The sequence below is a fragment of the Lepidochelys kempii genome, chromosome 11 (genome assembly GCF_965140265.1).
Source record: "Lepidochelys kempii isolate rLepKem1 chromosome 11, rLepKem1.hap2, whole genome shotgun sequence".
NCBI lineage: Eukaryota > Metazoa > Chordata > Testudines > Cheloniidae > Lepidochelys > Lepidochelys kempii.
Window position 1 is genome coordinate 6,363,744 of NC_133266.1, and position 19,110 is coordinate 6,382,853.

General features: G+C 43.0%; 1 protein-coding gene across 7 annotated transcripts in view; it reads right to left on the reverse strand.

Annotated features, from left to right (window-relative positions):
* CNTNAP5 (contactin associated protein family member 5) overlaps positions 1-19,110 on the reverse strand; it is a 421,643-nt gene that overhangs the window by 148,210 nt on the left and 254,323 nt on the right. For all 7 annotated transcript variants that reach the window (XR_012154186.1, XM_073305030.1, XM_073305029.1 and 4 more), the window contains one exon: positions 13,085-13,191. Coding sequence is in view for 6 of the 7 variants with exons in the window: in XM_073305030.1 (XP_073161131.1) it covers positions 13,085-13,191 (107 nt within the window). In the remaining variant the exon portion in view is untranslated. The remainder of the gene's footprint in view (positions 1-13,084; positions 13,192-19,110) is intronic.

Genomic DNA, 19,110 nt, shown 5'->3' on the forward strand with positions numbered 1-19,110 from the left:
ATACAAAAGCCAGTTTGATGAAATAAATATTCTTTCAAACTGAAAAACACAATTGTGAAACATTTTTTGCAGGGGAAATGGATCTCTTTCGATTCCTTCCAAATGAAAACAATTCAAAACTGTTTCTTCTTTTTATTTTTTTGGAAAAAACAGGTTTTCATTTTTGACCATCCCAATTTTTTGGACCATCTCTGAGCTAAGGCTAGATCCTCCTCTGGTGTAAGTCAGATCTCTCCACTGGCCTCAGTGGCAGTGTACTGATTTACAGCCCTTGAGGATCTCAACATCATATTTGATCACATTTGTAATAAATCACTGTTTATTATTTTTTTCTTCCATTAGCTCTGTGAGATCTATAGGAAAGTGAGTTAGATGTTATTCTGCCTCAAAGACCACACTTGTTAACTGAATTCCATTTGTAGGGCCAAATTCTGCCATAAGTCAAACCTGTGCATCTCTTTTAAAAGCAACAGGATTGTGAGTGACTGGGGGGACAGAATCTCAGCAGGCGTAAATGTGGGCAGAAACTGGGCTACCGAATCTTTATTACTGATATGATGCACTTGCCAGAAAGAGCCCATCTTGGCCTGCAGATCCATGGCTAGGTTAGTAGTTTGAAACTTATTTTCCTTGTACACAGAGAAACTTTGATTTTGTAACGATTTATAAGCACTAAACACAGAACTCCGTAATTCCACTTTTGCAGTCACTTCTCAGAGAAAGGCTGTGCTCCTTAAGGCAGTTTTTAAAAGATGCTACAGTGTTTCACTGAGGCATTTAAAATGTTCCCAAATGTAATTACTGAAACTAACATCACTTGAGAGTTACAATCCTCACCCCATGAGGGACATGATTCCTAAGTACCATCTGGCTCTTTTCTGATTAGCTTCTTGGGGATAGGGTGAGCTGTCTTGTTGGAGTTCTTCATGCACACATCACTGACAGTTCAAAATGGTGCATTCCCCAACCCCTTTCCTCATTCTCTATGAAACACATATATTCATAAAGAGGTCAAGGCCAGAAGGGACCACTGTGATACTCTAGTCTGATCTCCTGTTTAACACAGGTCATGAAACTAACCCAAATTTTATCTAAAGCAGATCTTTCAGAAAAACATCCAATCTTGATTTAAAAATGGTCAGTGATAGAGAATATACCACAACCCTTGGTAAATTGTTCCAAGGATAAATTACCTTCATTCTCAAAAATGTATGCCTCATTTCCAGTCTGAACGTGTCTAGCTTCCACTTCCAGCCATTGGATTGTGTTATGCCTTTCTCTGCTAGACTGAAGAGCCCATTATTAAATATCAGTTCCCCAGTAGATATTTATAGACTGTAACTAAGTCACCCCTTAAATTCTTTTATAAGCTAAATAGCTTGAGCTCTTAGAGTCTATCACTAACAGACGTGTTATTAGCATTCTCATGGCTCTTCTTTGAACCCTCTCTCATTTATCAAGTCTTTCTTGACTTGTGGGCACAGAACTGAACACAGTACTCCAGCAATGTCATGCCAGTGCCAAATATAAAGATAAAAGAACCTCTCTACTCCTACTTGAGCTTCCTCTGTTTATGCATCCCAGGATTGCTTCAGCTCTTTTGGCCACTGCGTCGCAGTTGGAGCTCATGTTCAATGGATTATCTACCACAGCCCCCAAATCTTTTCCAGAGTCACAGTTTCCCAGGAAAGAGTCCTCCATCGTGTAAGTAAGCTCAATAGATTGAGCTCTTTGAGTCTAATACTCTAAGACACATTTTCCCCAGTCCTTAAATCATTCTTTGTGTACATTCTTTGTTCCTCAATATATACATTTACATTTAGCTGTATTAAAATAAAGTTTTACCAGTTTACCAAGCAATCCACATTGCTCTGTGTCAGTCACCTGTCCTCTTCGTTATTTACCACCCTTCCAGTTGTTTTGTCATCTATAAACTTTCTCAGTGATGCTTGTATGTCTTCTTCCAGGTCATTGATAAAAAGGTTAAGAAGCAAAGGGCCAAGAACCAACCCCTGTGGGACCCCACTGGAAACACGCCCACTTGATGAAGGGTCCCCATGTTTCTCCTCCAGCTAAACACACTTTTCAGATCATCAACTCTCTCTCTGACCAGGGCTCTCATTTTTTACAGCATTTTATCAGTTGATCATCATGTCCATTCTTACAGCTGCCAGCCTGTCTCCTCAGTCGAGGGAGAACTGAAACGACATTCAGAGTCCAGTTCAGACCCTTCTCCTCAGGGCTTCAGCTTTAATTCCTCCAAATAACACAAATTCAGCACATCAGTCAAGCCCCCATAATACAGGGTCTTCTGTAGGGGCCACTCTGTTCCCTACAGATTCCCACTCGACTAGTCACTTGCCCAACCCCGTCCCCCAAAGCCAATCTGTTTCCCAATGCTCTACCCAGGGTCTCCTGCAGGAGACTACATGGATCATACTAGCTCTCTCCCCCCAACTGGGTTACTTGGTGGCTTTTATAATCAACTGATCACTAGCTGATCAGTCTCAGCTGAGAGGTAGCTGATCTTTAACAGGTGGGGCTGGGCCCAATTCCCCTTAAAGGGCTAGCCACCCTGTGACACCATCTCTTCCCTGCTTTCCCCTTTTCCCATCTTCCTGAGTGCTTAAGAAACAGCTTTTCAACTTTCCCACACAATTCCAAACTCTGTATCTCTCAGCCACTGCAGCTGGAACCAATTTTACATTCTCTATGAAACCTGTCAGGCCTGGGAGTTCAATAAAAATGGGAACAATCTCAGCAGTCCAAGAGATGGCTCTGAGCCTGCAAACACCTACATACATGCTTCACTGTTCCTTTATCATCATTTTTAAAAATATATTCAAGAACACAGGTATGGGGAGCAAGCTGGACCCCATTCTGGTTCTTCCATTATCATCACCAGAGTTTTAAGCTAAGACCCAGATTTAGCAAAGCACTTAAATGGTTGCTTTATTTTAAGCACATACTTAAAACTATCCCTATTCATCTAAACATTTAAGCATGTGCTTTGGTGAATCAGTGCTCGGGCCATTTATTTAAGTACATCAGAAGCAGGAAGCTTGCCAAACACTCAGTGGAGTCACTGGACGATCACAGTACTAAAGGAGCACTCCAGAAAGCGGAGAAGCTAAATGGATTCTTTGCATCATTCTTCAATGCAGAGAAAGTGAAGGAGATTCCCACATCTGATCCATTCTTTTAGGTGACAAATCTGAGGAAATGTCCCAGATTGAGGTATCAGTTGAGGCAGGTTTTGGAACAAATTGATAAATTAAACCATAATAAGTCACCAGAACCAAATGGTATTCACCCAAGAGTTCTGAAGGAACTCGCATATGGAACTGCAGAACTACTAATCTATCACTTAAATCAGCCTCTGTAACAGCTGACTGGAGGATCAGCTAATGTAATGCCAATTTTTTAAAAGGGCTCCAGAAGTGATCCTGGCAATGACGGACAAGTAAGCCTAACTTCAGTACCAGACAAATTGGCTGAAACATTGGTAAAGAACAGAATTACCAAACACATAGATAAGTACAATGTTGGGGAGTAGTCAACTTGGCTTTTCTAAAGGGAAATCGTGCCTCGCCTCTATTAGAATTTTTTGAGGGAATCAACAAGCAGGTGAACAAGGATGATCTAGTGAATATAGTGTACTTGAACTTTCATGAAACCTTTGACAAGGTTCCTCACCAAGAGCTCTTAGGTAAAGTAAACAGTCATGGGATAAGAGGGAAGGTCCTCTCATGGATCAGTAACTGGTTAAACACAGGAAACAAAGGGCAGAAATAAATCACCGGTTTTTACAGTGGAGTGATGCAAATAGCAGGACCTCCAAGTATCTGTACTGGGACCTATGCTGTTCAACATATTCATAAATGATCTGGGAAAAGGGGTAAACAGTGAGGTGGCAAAGTTTGCAGATGATACAAAATTACTCCAGATAAGTCCAAAGCTGACAGCGAAGATTTACAAAGGGATTTCACAAGTGAGTGTGCAACAAAATGGCCGATGAAATTCAATATTGATAAACATGAAATCATGAGCATTGGAAAACATGAGCATGGTGGTCTAATTAGCTGTTACCACTCAAGAAAGAGATCTTGGAGTCATCATGGATAGCTCTCTGAAAACATATGCTCAGTGTGCAGCAGCAACAGTCAAAAAATCTAACAAAATGCTAGGAACCATTAGAAAAGGGAAAGATAAAACAGAAAATATCATAATGGTACTTCATGTGTCTCTGATTCGCCCATATATTGAATCCGGCATGCAGTTCTGGCCTCCTCATCTCCCAGAAAGATACAGAGGAAGGCAACAAAAATGATTACGGGTATGGAACAGCTTCCATATGAGGAAAAACTAAAAGACTGGGACTGTTCAGATTAGAAAAGAGACAACTAAGGGCGGGGGAGAGATATGATACAGTTCTATAAAATCACGAGTGGTGTGGAAAAAGTGAATAAGGAATTGCTCTTTACCCTTTCACATAACGCAAAAACCAAGGGTCATCCAATGAAATGTTTAAAACAAACCTTAAACAGCAGGTTTAAAACAAACCAAAGGAAGTACTTCTTCACACAAGGCACAGTCAACCTGTGGAATTACTTGCCATGAGATGTTTTGAAGGCCAAAAGTATAACTGGGTTCAAAAACAGAATAAGAAGTTCATGGATGTTATTAATCAAGATGGTCAGGGACAAAACCCCATGTTCTGGGTGTCCCCAAATCACTGACTAGATGCTTAGACTGGATTCATGGTCCATTTTGGTCAACTTCACAGTCATAGGATTTTAAAAATAATAAATTTCATGATTTCAGCTATTTAAGGCTGACATTTCACAGGGTTGTAATTGTAGGGGTCCTGACCCACAAAGGAGTTGTGTGTGTGTGTGTGTGTGTGTGTGTGTGTAGGGGGGGCGTGGATCGTCATAAGATTATTGTGGGGGGGGGGGGTTGCGGCACTGCTACCCTTTCTCCTGAGCTGCTGCTGGTGGGGGCGCTGCCTTCAGAGCTGGGCAACCAGAGAGTAGCCAGCGGGAGCCCAGGGCTGAAGGCAGAGCCCCCGCCAGCAGCAGGATGGATGGCCTGGTACGGTGTGGTGTTGCCACCCTTAGTTCTGCGCTGGCGGGGCGCCGTCTTCAGAGCTGGGCGCTCGGCCAACAGCTGCCGCTCTCTAGCCACCCAGCTCTGAAGGCAGCACCACGACCCCCCTAAGGTAACCCTGTGATCCCCCTGCAACTCCCTTTTGGGCTGGTCTCCCCTGTGAAATCTGTACAGTCTAGGGTAAAAGCACACAAAAGACCAGATTTCACAGTTCGTGACGCGTTTCTCATGACCGTGAATTTGGGTAGGGCCCTAACGATAAGGGATGGATCACTTGATCGTTTCCCTGTTCTTTTCATTCCCTCTGAAGCTTCTGGCACTAGCCACTGTCAGAAGACAGGATACTGGGCTAGATGGACCATAAGTCTGACCCATTATGGCCGTTCTTACGTTTCAAAGATGATAAGGCCATCAGGGCACATTGTGAACATCTAGTCTGACCTCCTGCATAACACAGGCCACAGAGGTGCATTATAAGATTCCTGTAACACCCCATAACATCTGATAAAATTGGCACCTATCTAATAGGCTTATCACATCTTTAATAAACAGGTCTGACAGTGGATTAGATCTCTCTTTCGTTTGGCCCTGTATACCTTGATTCAGTAGAGCAGTTAAGCCTGACTTAACTGTAAATCCCTTAGTAAATCCATCACTATTCAGCATAACCCTTAACCACATGCTTAATTTTAAGTTAGCAACTCTGGTGACGATAATGTATAAAAGCCAAAATAGAGCTTACTCTTTCATAACTGTGTTTTCCTTACATATAATGTAGAATATAATAAAAAAGATAAGCACATATATGTTTGCAGGCTTGGGGTCAAATTTTTCATTGTACCCATTTTTATTAGGCTTCTTTGGCTACATGCATAATGCAAACCGATGAGTGACGGCAGACACAGTGCCACAAGCTTCAGCTTGCAACGTGAGCCTTTACCCAGGGCTCCGTGTAAGCTTGGACATCTCCCTCTGAACCTCACACCACCATGTGTTTCCTTATGTTTTAAGTGGCGCGAGCTAGATTAAAACTAGCGGGAGTATAGATACCTACGTGAGCTGCAATCCCACCTCTCACTGCAGCATAGGGATAGCCTCAATCTGATAGCCTGCAAGTTTACTGAAATTTACTTCCAACTCATCTTTCCCCCACCCTCAGTTCAACTTCAATTTCTGTATTATCTTTCACTGAACACAGAGATATCCTTTCATTACTGACATCCTTAGTAGCTGGCTTTGTCTGGCCTAAGCGCCTGCCAGCTTTTCTCCAAACTCCTAGTTGAAATAATTCCCCAACCATGTCCATTTTCTGTGCCAGCAGTCTAGTTCCACTTTGATTAAAGGGGAGTCCACCTCTTCTTTATAGGCTCTGCCTTTCCCAGTTATTCCCACTGTGATTAGTGTGCTAAAAGTCCTTAATCCTGCATGTTGAACTAAACTCATTGCAGAGAAAGCTACCGTAGAGACTCTGGACTTTGGACATTTTTCTAGTAAACTAACCTAAGCTTCCAGAATTTATCTCCGACAGCTCTTTAAATCATTTATACCAATATGAACCACAAACACTGGCTCCTCATCAGTACTCATTAAGAGATCCTTATGATCTTATGAGATCCACCTTATGAGATCCACCACCTTTTTAGAGCTGACAACACATAAATCATTCAAAAATTCATTCACTTAAAAATCAGTTTTCCAAGATTTATTTCCCAATGTATTTATAATTACTTTGGGAACTGACCACAAACAGTTCATTGCAAATATTCAGTAGCTTATATTTAAAATATGAGCTGCGTAGATTACTTCTGATTGGTCACATATCTCATGGTATTGCTGTTCTCTGATTGCATGAGTGATTTTACTAAAATCAGGCAGAAGCAACTCAGAATCACTTTATGGTGATGTAGCAGATAAAAGGATTAAGGAAATCTAGAGAACATTAAACCTTGTTTTTAATGGAATGCACAGGTATTACCAAACAGTGGCTGGATGAGATGGTAACTGATACATGGCAAATGTGCATGCATGCAAAATGCTAGTTGAGTTTGGTGTGGAGAGATCCTTTCTGGCTCATTTAATTGCCTTTCTGCTTTCTGATACTTTGAAAAAAGGACTTTTGAAAAAATAACCTGTATCACAAGATGGAAGTTGGGTCTGATGATTGGAGCAGTCAACTGGGCATCAAAACCCTGGGTTTTATTTCCAGTTCTGCCATTAACTCCAGCAGCAGCCTTGGAAAAGTCAATTCTCCTTAATACTTAGCCCTACCACAAAAGGGTGCTGTTAAGTACTCTTACTAAAGTGCTTTGAGATCCCAAGATGAAGATTCAAGATCATTATTTTACTCAGTTCATATACACATCTGGCCCAACAGATCTGCTCTATATTTACTTGGCATATTCAATCCAATTAAGCCAAACCACAGAGTTCTGATCAACAATGTTCAAGGCATGAAGACTTCCAGGAAGCGGAGTCATTTTGCAGTCCTCAGCAATGTGCGTGATGGCTTGGGGCTGCCCACACTGACATAGCGAACCATCTCTAAAACACCACCGAAATTCTGCTGCAGCACAAGTTCCATGTCTGATACAAAACTGATTGAGAAGGCTCCATTGCCTTTGGGGTGAATCAAACCCAGGTTGATGCTGAGTGTGCTCTGAGACAAGATAATTATTTGTCATTTTCTCTGTGGACCACGAAGGTCCCCATGTGTCCTCTACCATAAATCCCTCACCTGGTAAACTTATCCACAATGGTGCTGTGAGGGCAGACGACCTTGTGGTGGATTAAACAAGTCTTTAGTTAATGGCAGAGGTGGCATATCATGCAATTTCATCACGGGATTTGCTTTCATAGGCTCAGAATTATGAGTGTTTCATCAAACATCCTTGTAAGCAACAACAAATAAAGCAATATGCATCAGGAATATTCCTTCTCTCCTTGCTTTAACAGCAGAAGGATTAATGCAGGCAATAAATTATGGGAATGATTGTACTATAAGGGTGAGGGTAACAATTGTCATGTTAAATGCCAAAAACTGAAATCTCCACTGCTGAAAACTGGCTTTGACAGCTCTGCTATTGACGGACTAATATAGACTCTGCTGTGATATGCCTGGATGACAGATGGCTTATTGTCCCTTTTTAAAATACATATTTATTGATTTTATAAGGAATGTGTTATTTCCACAGACAGCTGAAAATTAATCTAACCACAATGTCATCTTAATGGCCAATCACAAGGGATCTTTTTATTATCCTGAGGGATAGAGTGACTAGATGTCCCGATTTTATAGCGACAGTCCCAGTATTTGGGGCTTTTTCTTATATAAGCGCCTATTCCCCCCCTTCCCACACACCCATACTATGTCCCGATTTTTCATACTTACTATCTGGTCACCCTTCTCAAGGATCACAAAATTTCCCTAGAATTCAAACCAAGCCTCTGGCCGGGGTGGGGGGGGGGTCACTTCAACCAATTCTGTTTGGTCCCTGCCCCACTGAGGTTTGGGTCAGGGCTGCATGTCAGTCTCTTGGCTGCAGAGCTACTGCACCCTGCACTAGACCCAGGATCACATGTGGGTCTCCTTGACAGACAGGATGAAAGAACAAGGAATGCCTAACCTGCTCCTGACAGGAGCAATGCTGGAGGATGAAGGCAAAGGAGGAGCTGGAAGAGGAGAAAAGGAGAATGAAAAAAGATGACCTGAGGACCGCTGAAGCAGGATATAGGATTGTCATGATAAAGCAAAGCACATGTGCCTTGCTCTTGGGAGCACTGAAATGTAGCTGCTCAGAGACCAAGACAGAGAGAGGGCGTGGAGGTGAATTGGGGGAGCACATTTGTTTCAAAGGCGGTCAGGCCAGACAAAGGCAGACCTGAAAAGTGTGGAGTCTGTCCCCTACTTGCTCCAGCTTGGAACACCAGGAACAAATTCCAGAGCAGAAAATCCATTGTGCTATTGAAGAGAGAAAGAAAGATAAAGAAAACAAAGAAATGAATTATTGTTTGTTTGCTTGTTTTTTTGAAGACACAAAAGAAAAGGCCCTATGTCATAAATATAAAGGGAAGGGTAAACCCCTTTAAAATCCCTCCTGGCCAGAGGAAAACTCCTCTCACCTGTAAAGGGTTAAGAAGCTAAAGGTAACCTCGCTGGCACCTGACCAAAATGACCAATGAGGAGACAAGATACTTTCAAAAGCTGGGAGGAGGGAGAGAAACAAAGGGTCTGGGTCTGTCTATATGCTGCTTTTGCAAGGGATAGACCAGGAATGGAGTCTTAGAACTTTTAGTAAGTAATCTAGCTAGGTATGTGTTAGATTATGATTTCTTTAAATGGCTGAGAAAAAAAAAATTGTGCTGAATAGAATAACTATTTCTGTCTGTGTATCTTTTTTGTAACTTAAGGTTTTGCCTAGAGGGATTCTCTATGTTTTGAATCTAATTACCCTGTAAGGTATCTACTATCCTGATTTTACAGAGGGGATTTCTTTACTTCTATTTACTCCTATTTCTATTAAAAGTCTTCTTGTAAGAAAACTGAATGCTTTTTCATTGTTCTAAGATCCAAGGGTTTGGGTCTGTGGTCACCTATGCAAATTGGTGAGGCTTTTTATCCAACATTTCCCAGGAAAGGGGGGGGGTGCAAGTGTTGGGAGGATTGTTCATTGTTCTTAAGTTCCAAGGGTCTGGGTCTGTAGTCACCTAGGCAAATTGGTGAGGCTTTTTACCAAACCTTGTCCAGGAAGTGGGGTGCAAGGTTTTGGGAAGTATTTGGGGGGAAAGACGTTTCCAAACAGCTCTTCCCCAGTAACCAGTATTTGTTTGGTGGTGGTAGCGGCCAATCCAAGGACAAAGGGTGGAATATTTTCTACCCTGGGGAACTTTTTGACCTAAGCTGGTAAAGATAAGCTTAGGAGGTTTTCATGCAGGTCCCCACATCTGTACCCTAGCGTTCAGAGTGGGGGAGGAACCTTGACACCCTACATGCACATTCTGCAAATATCTGTGCTGAAGGGGAGTGCAGATAAGATGTTTACAACAGGCTCAGCAGACAGAAAGACAATTCATATTCACATATGGAAAAGATGCTATGAGAGGAGCTTATGCAAGAAAGAGTAGGCTTGATATGACTATTGAGCACATGCATGGCTGAGTCATAAACCTCCAATACAGATGTCCAAATACTTTAGGAAGCATCTATCCTGGGAGTGCACTGATAGTGACAACATTATGTAGTGGTTAGTGCAGGAAACTAGCCATTCAGTACTCCTGGAAGCTACTCTACCTGACTTACTGCTAGAAGCCAATTAGTTACCCTCTCCAAAGCTCATTTGACCAATCCATAAAATGGGTATAGTACTTCTCTACTTTACAGAGGTTTTATGGAACAATGGGCCAGGCCCTCAGCTGGTTTTAAATGGTGCAGCTCCACGGAAGCTGAGGCTATGGCTCAATGTACATGAAACACTTTAGGAATCTCAGATCAGAAGCGTTCTGTGCAGTAACAGTGAGAGTTGTCCTGGTTTGCCTCCAGATCATCCATCTTTTAGGTAGCTGTCCTGAGATACTAAAAGTCCTGGGTTTTGCCAGTCATGTTCCCATGGGATCCCTCAGCCCCTGGTGGCTGTCCTGAGGGGAGCTGCATCGTGGAAGCATCTGCCCAGAGGCAGATTTGGCTCTGGAGTGTCTGGGAGTCACTGGGAGGGACGTCTCAGGAGCAGCAAGCAGGATGGGGGAGCTGGGAGATGGCACGCCCAGTCACCTCTGAGCAGTTACTGGCTGCAGGGGTCACCACCAGGCGGGAGCGGGGGGCAGTCGGCCAGCACAGTGTCCTGCTTGGCAAGGTCAAAGCCCAGGGCAGCCCCAAGAGCAGGAATCCCCTGAGCTGGTACCATGTTCTTGGAGTGGGGTGGGAAAACAGTGCACTGGGTGTGGGGTGGGCAGGTGGTATATGGGTTGTAAGTGGTGGGATATGAGGTCCAGCAAGATGACCCTTTTTTTGTGCCTCAGAGTTGGCAACCCCGAGTGGCATTATTATTAAGAGACTCCTTTCAAGGCTCAGGGGCTCACTTATACTATGCCTGCACTGAATTGAGAGCTCTAGGACATTTCCAGTCTTATAGGGGTCATCCTGTGGCAGCCAGAAAGGCCACTGAGGCATGTTCAAGATGCATAGAAAGGCATGTGCAAGATTCATCACATACCAAAGCAAATATCAAGAGTTAAATTAAATTCTGTTAATTACCTTCTCCCAAAGCGTTTGGATATATGGACAACTCCAGAACTTGGAGAATTTAGCCATTTCAGACATTTCTCGTCATCTTTTATACCAGTGTTCAGTGCTCTGCTGAAAGGCTAATAAAGCCAAGAAAGGATAGACTTTCTGAAAGCTATAATATAGCTCTTAGCCTTAAAATCAGAGAAATACAGAAGTGGGAGATGAGAGTCTAAGGAGGTAACAGAAGCTACTGGAATAAGGGTCACTAAGCATTTAACAGAGCTATAACCTTTTGGAACCTGAGACTATGTTATGTGACTGAGGCCAAATAATAAAGATTGGGCTCTTGCCACCATTCCTGCATGGCATACCCTTATTCCACAAGAAACGGATCATGTTGGAGATGGGTTAGTGTGGCATTTACACAAAAACTCATAATACAAAGTCCTTGGGTCTTGGAATCAGACCTCTCACCACAAAGTAAGAAAGGCTTTTACTCTGCTCTCATGCTCCAAGACCACACCCCTGCACACTGGGTTTTGGTTAGAGTGACCTCTCACCCAGGGACTATTTAGTACAGTTCTTTTGCCCTCTTGTTACACAATAAGGTGAAATAGAATTAATTACTTCTATACTCAAAACTTAAAGGAAAATTAACCAAAACACTCAAAATTTTCATGGCAGAGAGGTGGATAATAAAAATGCAAATGAAGCATGGCCTAGTCTGTATTCTCCCCCTGGCACCAACAAGGGAGGTAAAAAGTTTTATCCCTCAAGCCCCTTGGTGGACATACACAGAGATGTATATATGCCTCTGTGTGTGTGTGCACATCTCGGTGTGTGTGTGTGTGTGTGTGTGTACGCATGCACATATTCCTCTTTGTATGCCTATTAATGAATGGACATTAGACCTGGGCAAACAACAGAGAACCAAATTAGGAATGTTTTCTTTATATGTTTCACTTTTTCACTCCAAAATTTGAATGTAATAAAAGTACAAAGGAAATTGAACAGCTATGTAGCTACCCTGCTACAGTATTTTAAATTCTGAAATGTCATCAGAACATAGTCATTTGATACATTTTGACCAGATATAATTAATACACAGTTATATTAATATGTAAAAACTTTGTTGTGAAACAGTTAAAGTTGCCTCCCCACACACATGATGTTACAAAACCATATACAATAAAAAAATTATTTAACAGAACATATCCTCTGCAGCCCACAGACATGTTACCATTGGCACAAGTACCGATCACCTGACATCAGACTTAACCCCCCCTCTTCACCACACTACCTGTTCCCATCACTATTATGGGCGTGCGAAATAGCAGTGGTATGACCAGTACCTCAAAAATTCACACACACATTTTTCTACAGCAAGATATCTTGATGAACCAGTGAAATGTGAAAAATACAGAAACAGCAAGTTAGAAAAAGAAACCCAATTCTTTGGTGGCTGCTGAAAAAAAGGAGATGAGAAAATAAGATAAAGGAGAGTGAAAGAGTGTCCTTTGACTTTTGATTTATCTCCAGAAATTCTTCTTCAAGTGTGTCAAGAGACTTGTGTGTTTGTGTAATGGATTTCTTGGCTGTTTGTAGTCTAACTGCTGACCCTTTGCAATCCTGTCTGAGCAGAGTCTATTGCTTCCTGTAATAACAGATGATTTCTCGAAGCACTCCATCTGTGCTTTAGCACCACAATCTCATTCAGGCCAGCCTTATCCAAGTATGCTTAACTGGTTTACTTACAGTTATGGCAGGTTTCTCCCATGTAACCCATTTCGTTACAATCACAGTAAAAGGTGGTCCAGGACTGGGAGCATTTTCCTCCATGTTCACAGTAGTTGGGCAAACATCTAATTGGAGATGTTAAAAAAGTCAATTAATTGTAAGCATTTCAGCAGAGATAGCACAGGCAAGGAAGTGTCCCCCACTTCCCCCCGCCCAAAGCTTCCTGGAATGGCATCACTTCACACAATGGCTGAAATAATTATTTCTTCCTCTGATCCACTCGAAACAACAACATTCAGAATAGATACCCATTACCACACATAATACATTCAAAGAGAAGCCCTTACGAACAACAAAATACCCAGCTTGTTTCTGTCCCTAAGAAACCAAAATGCCACTTTCATTCTGATCTCAGATAAGGAGAACAAATACCAGGTGAAAAAGCTATAGAAGATCTTGTTTCAAAAGAGAAGGCTTTCCTCCCCCCCGCCCCACCCCTTTCTCCTTTGGTCTAATGTGGTTTGCAGCTATACAAATTAAGCTGCACCTCAGCTGTGGAAGCACAAACAATACATAAGCCTCAACGAAAAGGACAAAAATGTGTTTATGAATTGTGTATTCTCTGTTCATCTCTTCATTTTAGTTGGTGTTCCTCCAAAGCATTATTGCCACGTAAGTATTAAAAGAAAAAAGAGGTATAACAGTATGCAGTAAGGGAACTGAATAGAAGCAGAAGCTGTGGGAGGCAAATCCAATCTAAAGTGAAGTAAGAAATTCTGATCTCCATTACAGCGATGTAAAACCAGAGTCACTTTGTTGACTCAGATGGAGTTACACTAGCGTAACTGGAAGCAGAGCTTGCCCCAATGTTTTTATTTTCTACTGTGTATTGGATAATCTCCTTGATGTTGTATGTTTGGTTTTTCAGTCAGTAACCTGTGTATACTGTGACGGGGCAAGGCCAGGTGGCTATAGAAAAGTAGTGGGAGATAGATATATTAGCTCCAGGCTAAACAAATCCCTGGTACCAGGATAAGTGAAATGCCAGCTGCTCCAGGTCAATTAAGACACCTGGGGCCAATTACAAACTTTCCAGAAGGCAGGGAGAAGGCTAGGTTGATTGGGAAACCTGAAGCCAATCAGGGGCTGGCTGAAACTAGTTAAAAGCCTCCCAGTCAGTCAGGTGGGGGTGCATGTCAGGAGCTGTGGGAGGAAGTTGCGCTGTTGGAGAGGCTGAGTAGTACACACCATATCAGCCACAAGGAAGGAGGCCCTGAGGTAAGGGTGAAGTGGAGTTTGAGGAAGTGAGCGCCGCTGTGGCGGAAGTAGCCCAGGGAATTGTACATGTCATGTTTCTGAAAGGTCAGCTACCATAGCTGATACTATTAGGGTCTGTGGGCTGGAGCCTGGAGTAGAGGGTGGGCCCGGGCTCCCCCCACACCTTTGCTCCCTGATTAATCACTGAGACTGGGAGCCAACAGAGACTGTGCAAGGAAGGATAACTTCTCCTCATCTCCCTCGCTGGCTTATGATGAAAATGGCTCAGCAGACTGTGACCCTTGTCTCTAGAGAGAGAAGGGTTACGTGGAGGGTCACAGTGAGCCTCCGAGGCTAGCGAAATCTGCCAGGAAATGCGGGACTCACGGAGGCAAGGACAGAGCTTTGTCATAACACACAGTGATTCACTTCGATGTAGATGGGAAAGAAAGACAATCCATCCACTCCACATGCACTACAACTGCATGATCTGTTCCCGTGCTGTAACTGCCCAGTCTTTGCTCCTTTCCACAGGACAGATCCTCAGCTGGGGTAAATCAGCAGTGAAGTCAATGGAGCTACACTGATTTACACCAGCTGTAGCCCTGCGCAGGGGGGAGCATGCTCGGCTGCTCTGTGGGGACGGCACATGCACAAAAAGACACCAGGGTTTTTTCTGTGGTTCGCGTCACCATTTACTAACGATCCCACTGTGTCATTTAACGGAGGTCTACAACTTTAAGATCTTTGCAAAGCTTGCTTCCTCTAGGGCTCTGACAAACAAATTGCTGTTTATATTCATACCTAGACAAGGGTCATTAAGCATCAAAGTACCAGATGCAAAAAGCTTGTGTAACCCACACACCTTCTCGGTGTGGTGTTCTGTCTCATCTAGTGGCACTGAGACCACTTAGACAGGGAGAGAGAGAGAGGTTGAGTCTGCTCTACAGCCTTAGATAACAGCCAGTTGGCTTTTAGTTCACGCAGTAGAGCCTCATGCACTAAACTCCAGAGGCCCCAGGTTCGCTCCTGCCCACCAACGACCGGGGTCTTTCGGCGTTACACTTTCAGAACACATGCAGCGGTTGACTCTACAATTGCTCCACCTTGTACTATTTCATCAACCTTACTTGAGTTGCAGGGAAATAATGGATCAGTGAGGACAGCTGCTTTCTGTGACACAATTCCCCTAACTTCTGTGAAGGCCACTGTTGACATTAATTTACCTGCTGCCCCACTCCATAAGTCAGAATGCCCCACCCCTGAAGGCATATTCAGGGGTAGCAACCAGTATTTATTGATAGCGGGATTCCTGCATGAGTTGCCCTGCCAATGGGCTAGAGGGGAAGTGAAGAACTCGGAGTCAGCGAAGAGGCACAAGACCTCTGGGTCGCTGGCCATGAACCTCAACAGAGATCCATACAAATCTCATGGTGCTGTTGGTGCTAGTGGCCAGACTCCTACCTCTTATGGGAGACAGGAACTCTGGATGTCCCAAAGGAAGAATAAAGAGGAAGCACTTTGAAAAGTCCTGAGTTAGTTCCACTGACTTTCTCCATGGACTCAGGCACTGTTGAAAATTTTACCCAAATGCCATAAATCCAGCCTTTTGCTGTCCTGTCCCGTCCCCTTCAGGTGTAGCCTGTGTAGTGGCTGACAGAGCCCATCAATGTTACTTGGCATTTGTACAACTCCACTGAGCAGAAAGAGCCCAAGGCATTGTACAAATGCTAATTAACTCCCCCTCCCCCCCGCAGCACCCATGTGAAGCAGGTATTCCTATCCTTATTTACAGACAGACAAGCTTAGGCATGGAGAGATGCAGTGACTTTCTCAAGGTCACCTGCATCTCCAGAAATGGAACACATGACTCTCGAATGTCTATTCCCCTTCTTTAATGTCTTTTCTGCAAATCCCTTAACCACAGTTCAACTGAAAAATATATCTGCACCCTCGCCACTTCACCCTAGAAAAGCAGGGTGGTCTAATGGATAAGACATTTCAAACCTCTGGCCAGCTTCATGGGGCAGAATTTGTCTTGGCTCTTATGTCCTCTGGGGCCATGGGACAACCCCTAGTACAAGCTAGAGCAGCCATTAGGCTACCTTAAAGTTTCACTCCCACTTCAGTGGATCACATTGGGCTTGCAAGGGTGCAGATCTGTCCACCTTAGCCATGCTTCCTCCCTCTGGCGACACACCTTTCCTGCCTTAGCCACTGCACCAAAATCCTACTTGTATTCCCTGCTTCCGTGGAGGCTTGTACATCTCAATTCTGCCACCTGTAAGATGGGGAGAGTAACACCCACCTCAAAGGGGTTTGGAAAGAATAAATACTTACTTATTAAAAGATGTGAAGTGCTAAGCACAATACTGTGTTATCATCATCATCACTTACAGAATTGTATCATGAACTGATGAACACATTTTCTGCCCATTTAAGTTACCTCTTATTAATTAACCCCATGCAATAAAGTTAATTACTAGTAATTTGAGGTTTCCCAAAGGTCCATGTCTGATGCTTAGCCACATATATTCTAACAGAACAGCTTTCCTTTAAAATGCTTTAGAAGACAAATGGAAATGAAAACTGACCTTCAACTTTCTAAAGACACATTTTTCTTCCCCCAATAATGCTCAAAATGCAAGCTGCATTGTCTGTATAGGCTTTAATGCTGTTAATAAATTCAAAATTAGACTGTTTGCATTCTTTAGTCGATTTGCTTTAATTGGCACCAGCTGCATTGATCTCGTTTTTGGTCAGATAACTAACTCTTCTAAAAGCTTCTGAAACCAATTTCTGTACATCTCCACACTAACAATTACCATAATCCCATTCTAGTCCAGCAATTGTGTGTTCATTAGAAGCTTAATTTATCCTAATTGCCATCGAAGTCAACATTAGGAAATAGCCATGATGAAAATTAATCAAGGGACGGATAAATTATTGGATGACTAATTCCACAATTGTCCCAGATTCCTGGGTCCAATTACATTATCTTTTTGTATTACAAGAGTGCCTACTTATCATTATTTGTGTTACGGTAGTGCGTAGGAGGTTTCAACTGAGATCACAGCCCCATTATGCTAGGCTCTGTACATAAGCATAGTAACAGACAGTCCCTGCCCCAAAGAGTTTGCAATCCAAATAGACAAAGGAAAGGTTATCCCCATTTTACAGATGATGAGAAACTAAGAAACTTGCCCATGATTTCCGAGGAGTCTGTGGCATAGACAGGACTCTGGTTCCCTGAGTCCCAGACCTGCACCATAACCACAGGACCATGGTATCACATGGCAATTGATTTTGACAATGTTGTGCCAATCGGGTGTAATTTCCTTCTTTGGAAGAAGCCTCCAAATTTTAAGGAAAATCAAGCTGGAATATACCGTCATTGGAGGCATAGCCTGAACAAGAGCACTGGCAATCTATGGGTAAGACACCCTGCTCTAAAATGCACGTGTGGGGTTCCCTCTGACTTCAACGGGAGACCTGCACACACATGGGAAGGCAGAATTTGGCCCCTTTGATAGGAATGATCATGATGATAGGAAAGACGGAAGAAGATCCATGTGTTTGATGTTGCATTTGGCATGAAATGAATCTGGTGCTTTCATTGAGCTCCTCATGAACTCTGGGTGATATCCCACAGTCAGCACAAGACATCACACATGCACCAGTCACTGTTTTTCCTCCCAGTTGTAGGGGGAAATAGCAAAAAGGAGCAGTCCGGTACTAAAGTTCCACAGATGTAGTTCTGTTGAAGTGAATGGAACTGGGCCAACAGACACGCGCTGAGAATCGTGCCAACAGTACTTCCCATCTAATGATCTTAGACTGCTTTCTAAACATTAATGACTCAAAAACTCAGCACACCCCTGTGAGGTAAGGGAGTAATACTACTCAACTGAAGGGAAGAAAGTGACTGGCCCAAAGCCCAAGAAAGTCTGTGGCTGAACCAGGAACAGAACATAGAATCAGAGAATATCAGGGTTGGAAGGGACCTCAGGAGGTCATCTAGTCCAACCCTCTGATCAAAGCAGGACCAATCCCCAATTTTTGCCGCAGATCCCTGAATGGTCCCCTGGCTCCCATTCCTGAGCTTTTAACTGACTAAACGGCTTCATTGTGTGTATAGTATCCATACACCTTCCGGTTCTAAAATGGAGGGAGGGAGCCTGCTGGCTACTGAGCTCAACAGTCCAGAGATGGGGAACTTTCAGGCAAAGATTCTGGGGATAAGCCCAACCCCTAAAAAAGCAACAAGAGAGTTTTACTGTCCATGAAGTACAGAAGATCTCCCTTTTTTAGAGGTCTCATTGGACAGAGCAAGTTGCAGATTACACAAGTTAATCACTTCAGAACAATCAAGGACTTGGAAAGTACAGTGTCAGGTGATTTGAAAATTTCAAAATGAGCGCTTAATTGGCAAAAGTGGTCCTTAACACTGGAACTTTCTATTACAGCTGGTCATAACTTCCCCCCTCCCCATGAAATATGGACTTTTTTTTTCTCAACTTAGAACTTTGAGAAAAGACTTTTGTGTGTTTGAATTTTTTCTGTTTTTTTCCTTGACATTTAATTTTTTTTCAAACATTGAAATGTTGAATGTTCATGTTTGTTCTTTCTCTTCTTTTCTCCTCTTCCTTCATTCTCCCCCTTCCCCACCCCTCAATGAATGACATCTTAGCTTGGGTTTGTTTTTTTCTCCTCTTACCCCCCTGCTTTCTCCCCCCTCCACACACACTTTTTCATTTCTTTTTCCAGTTTTATTTTTGCTACTTTAA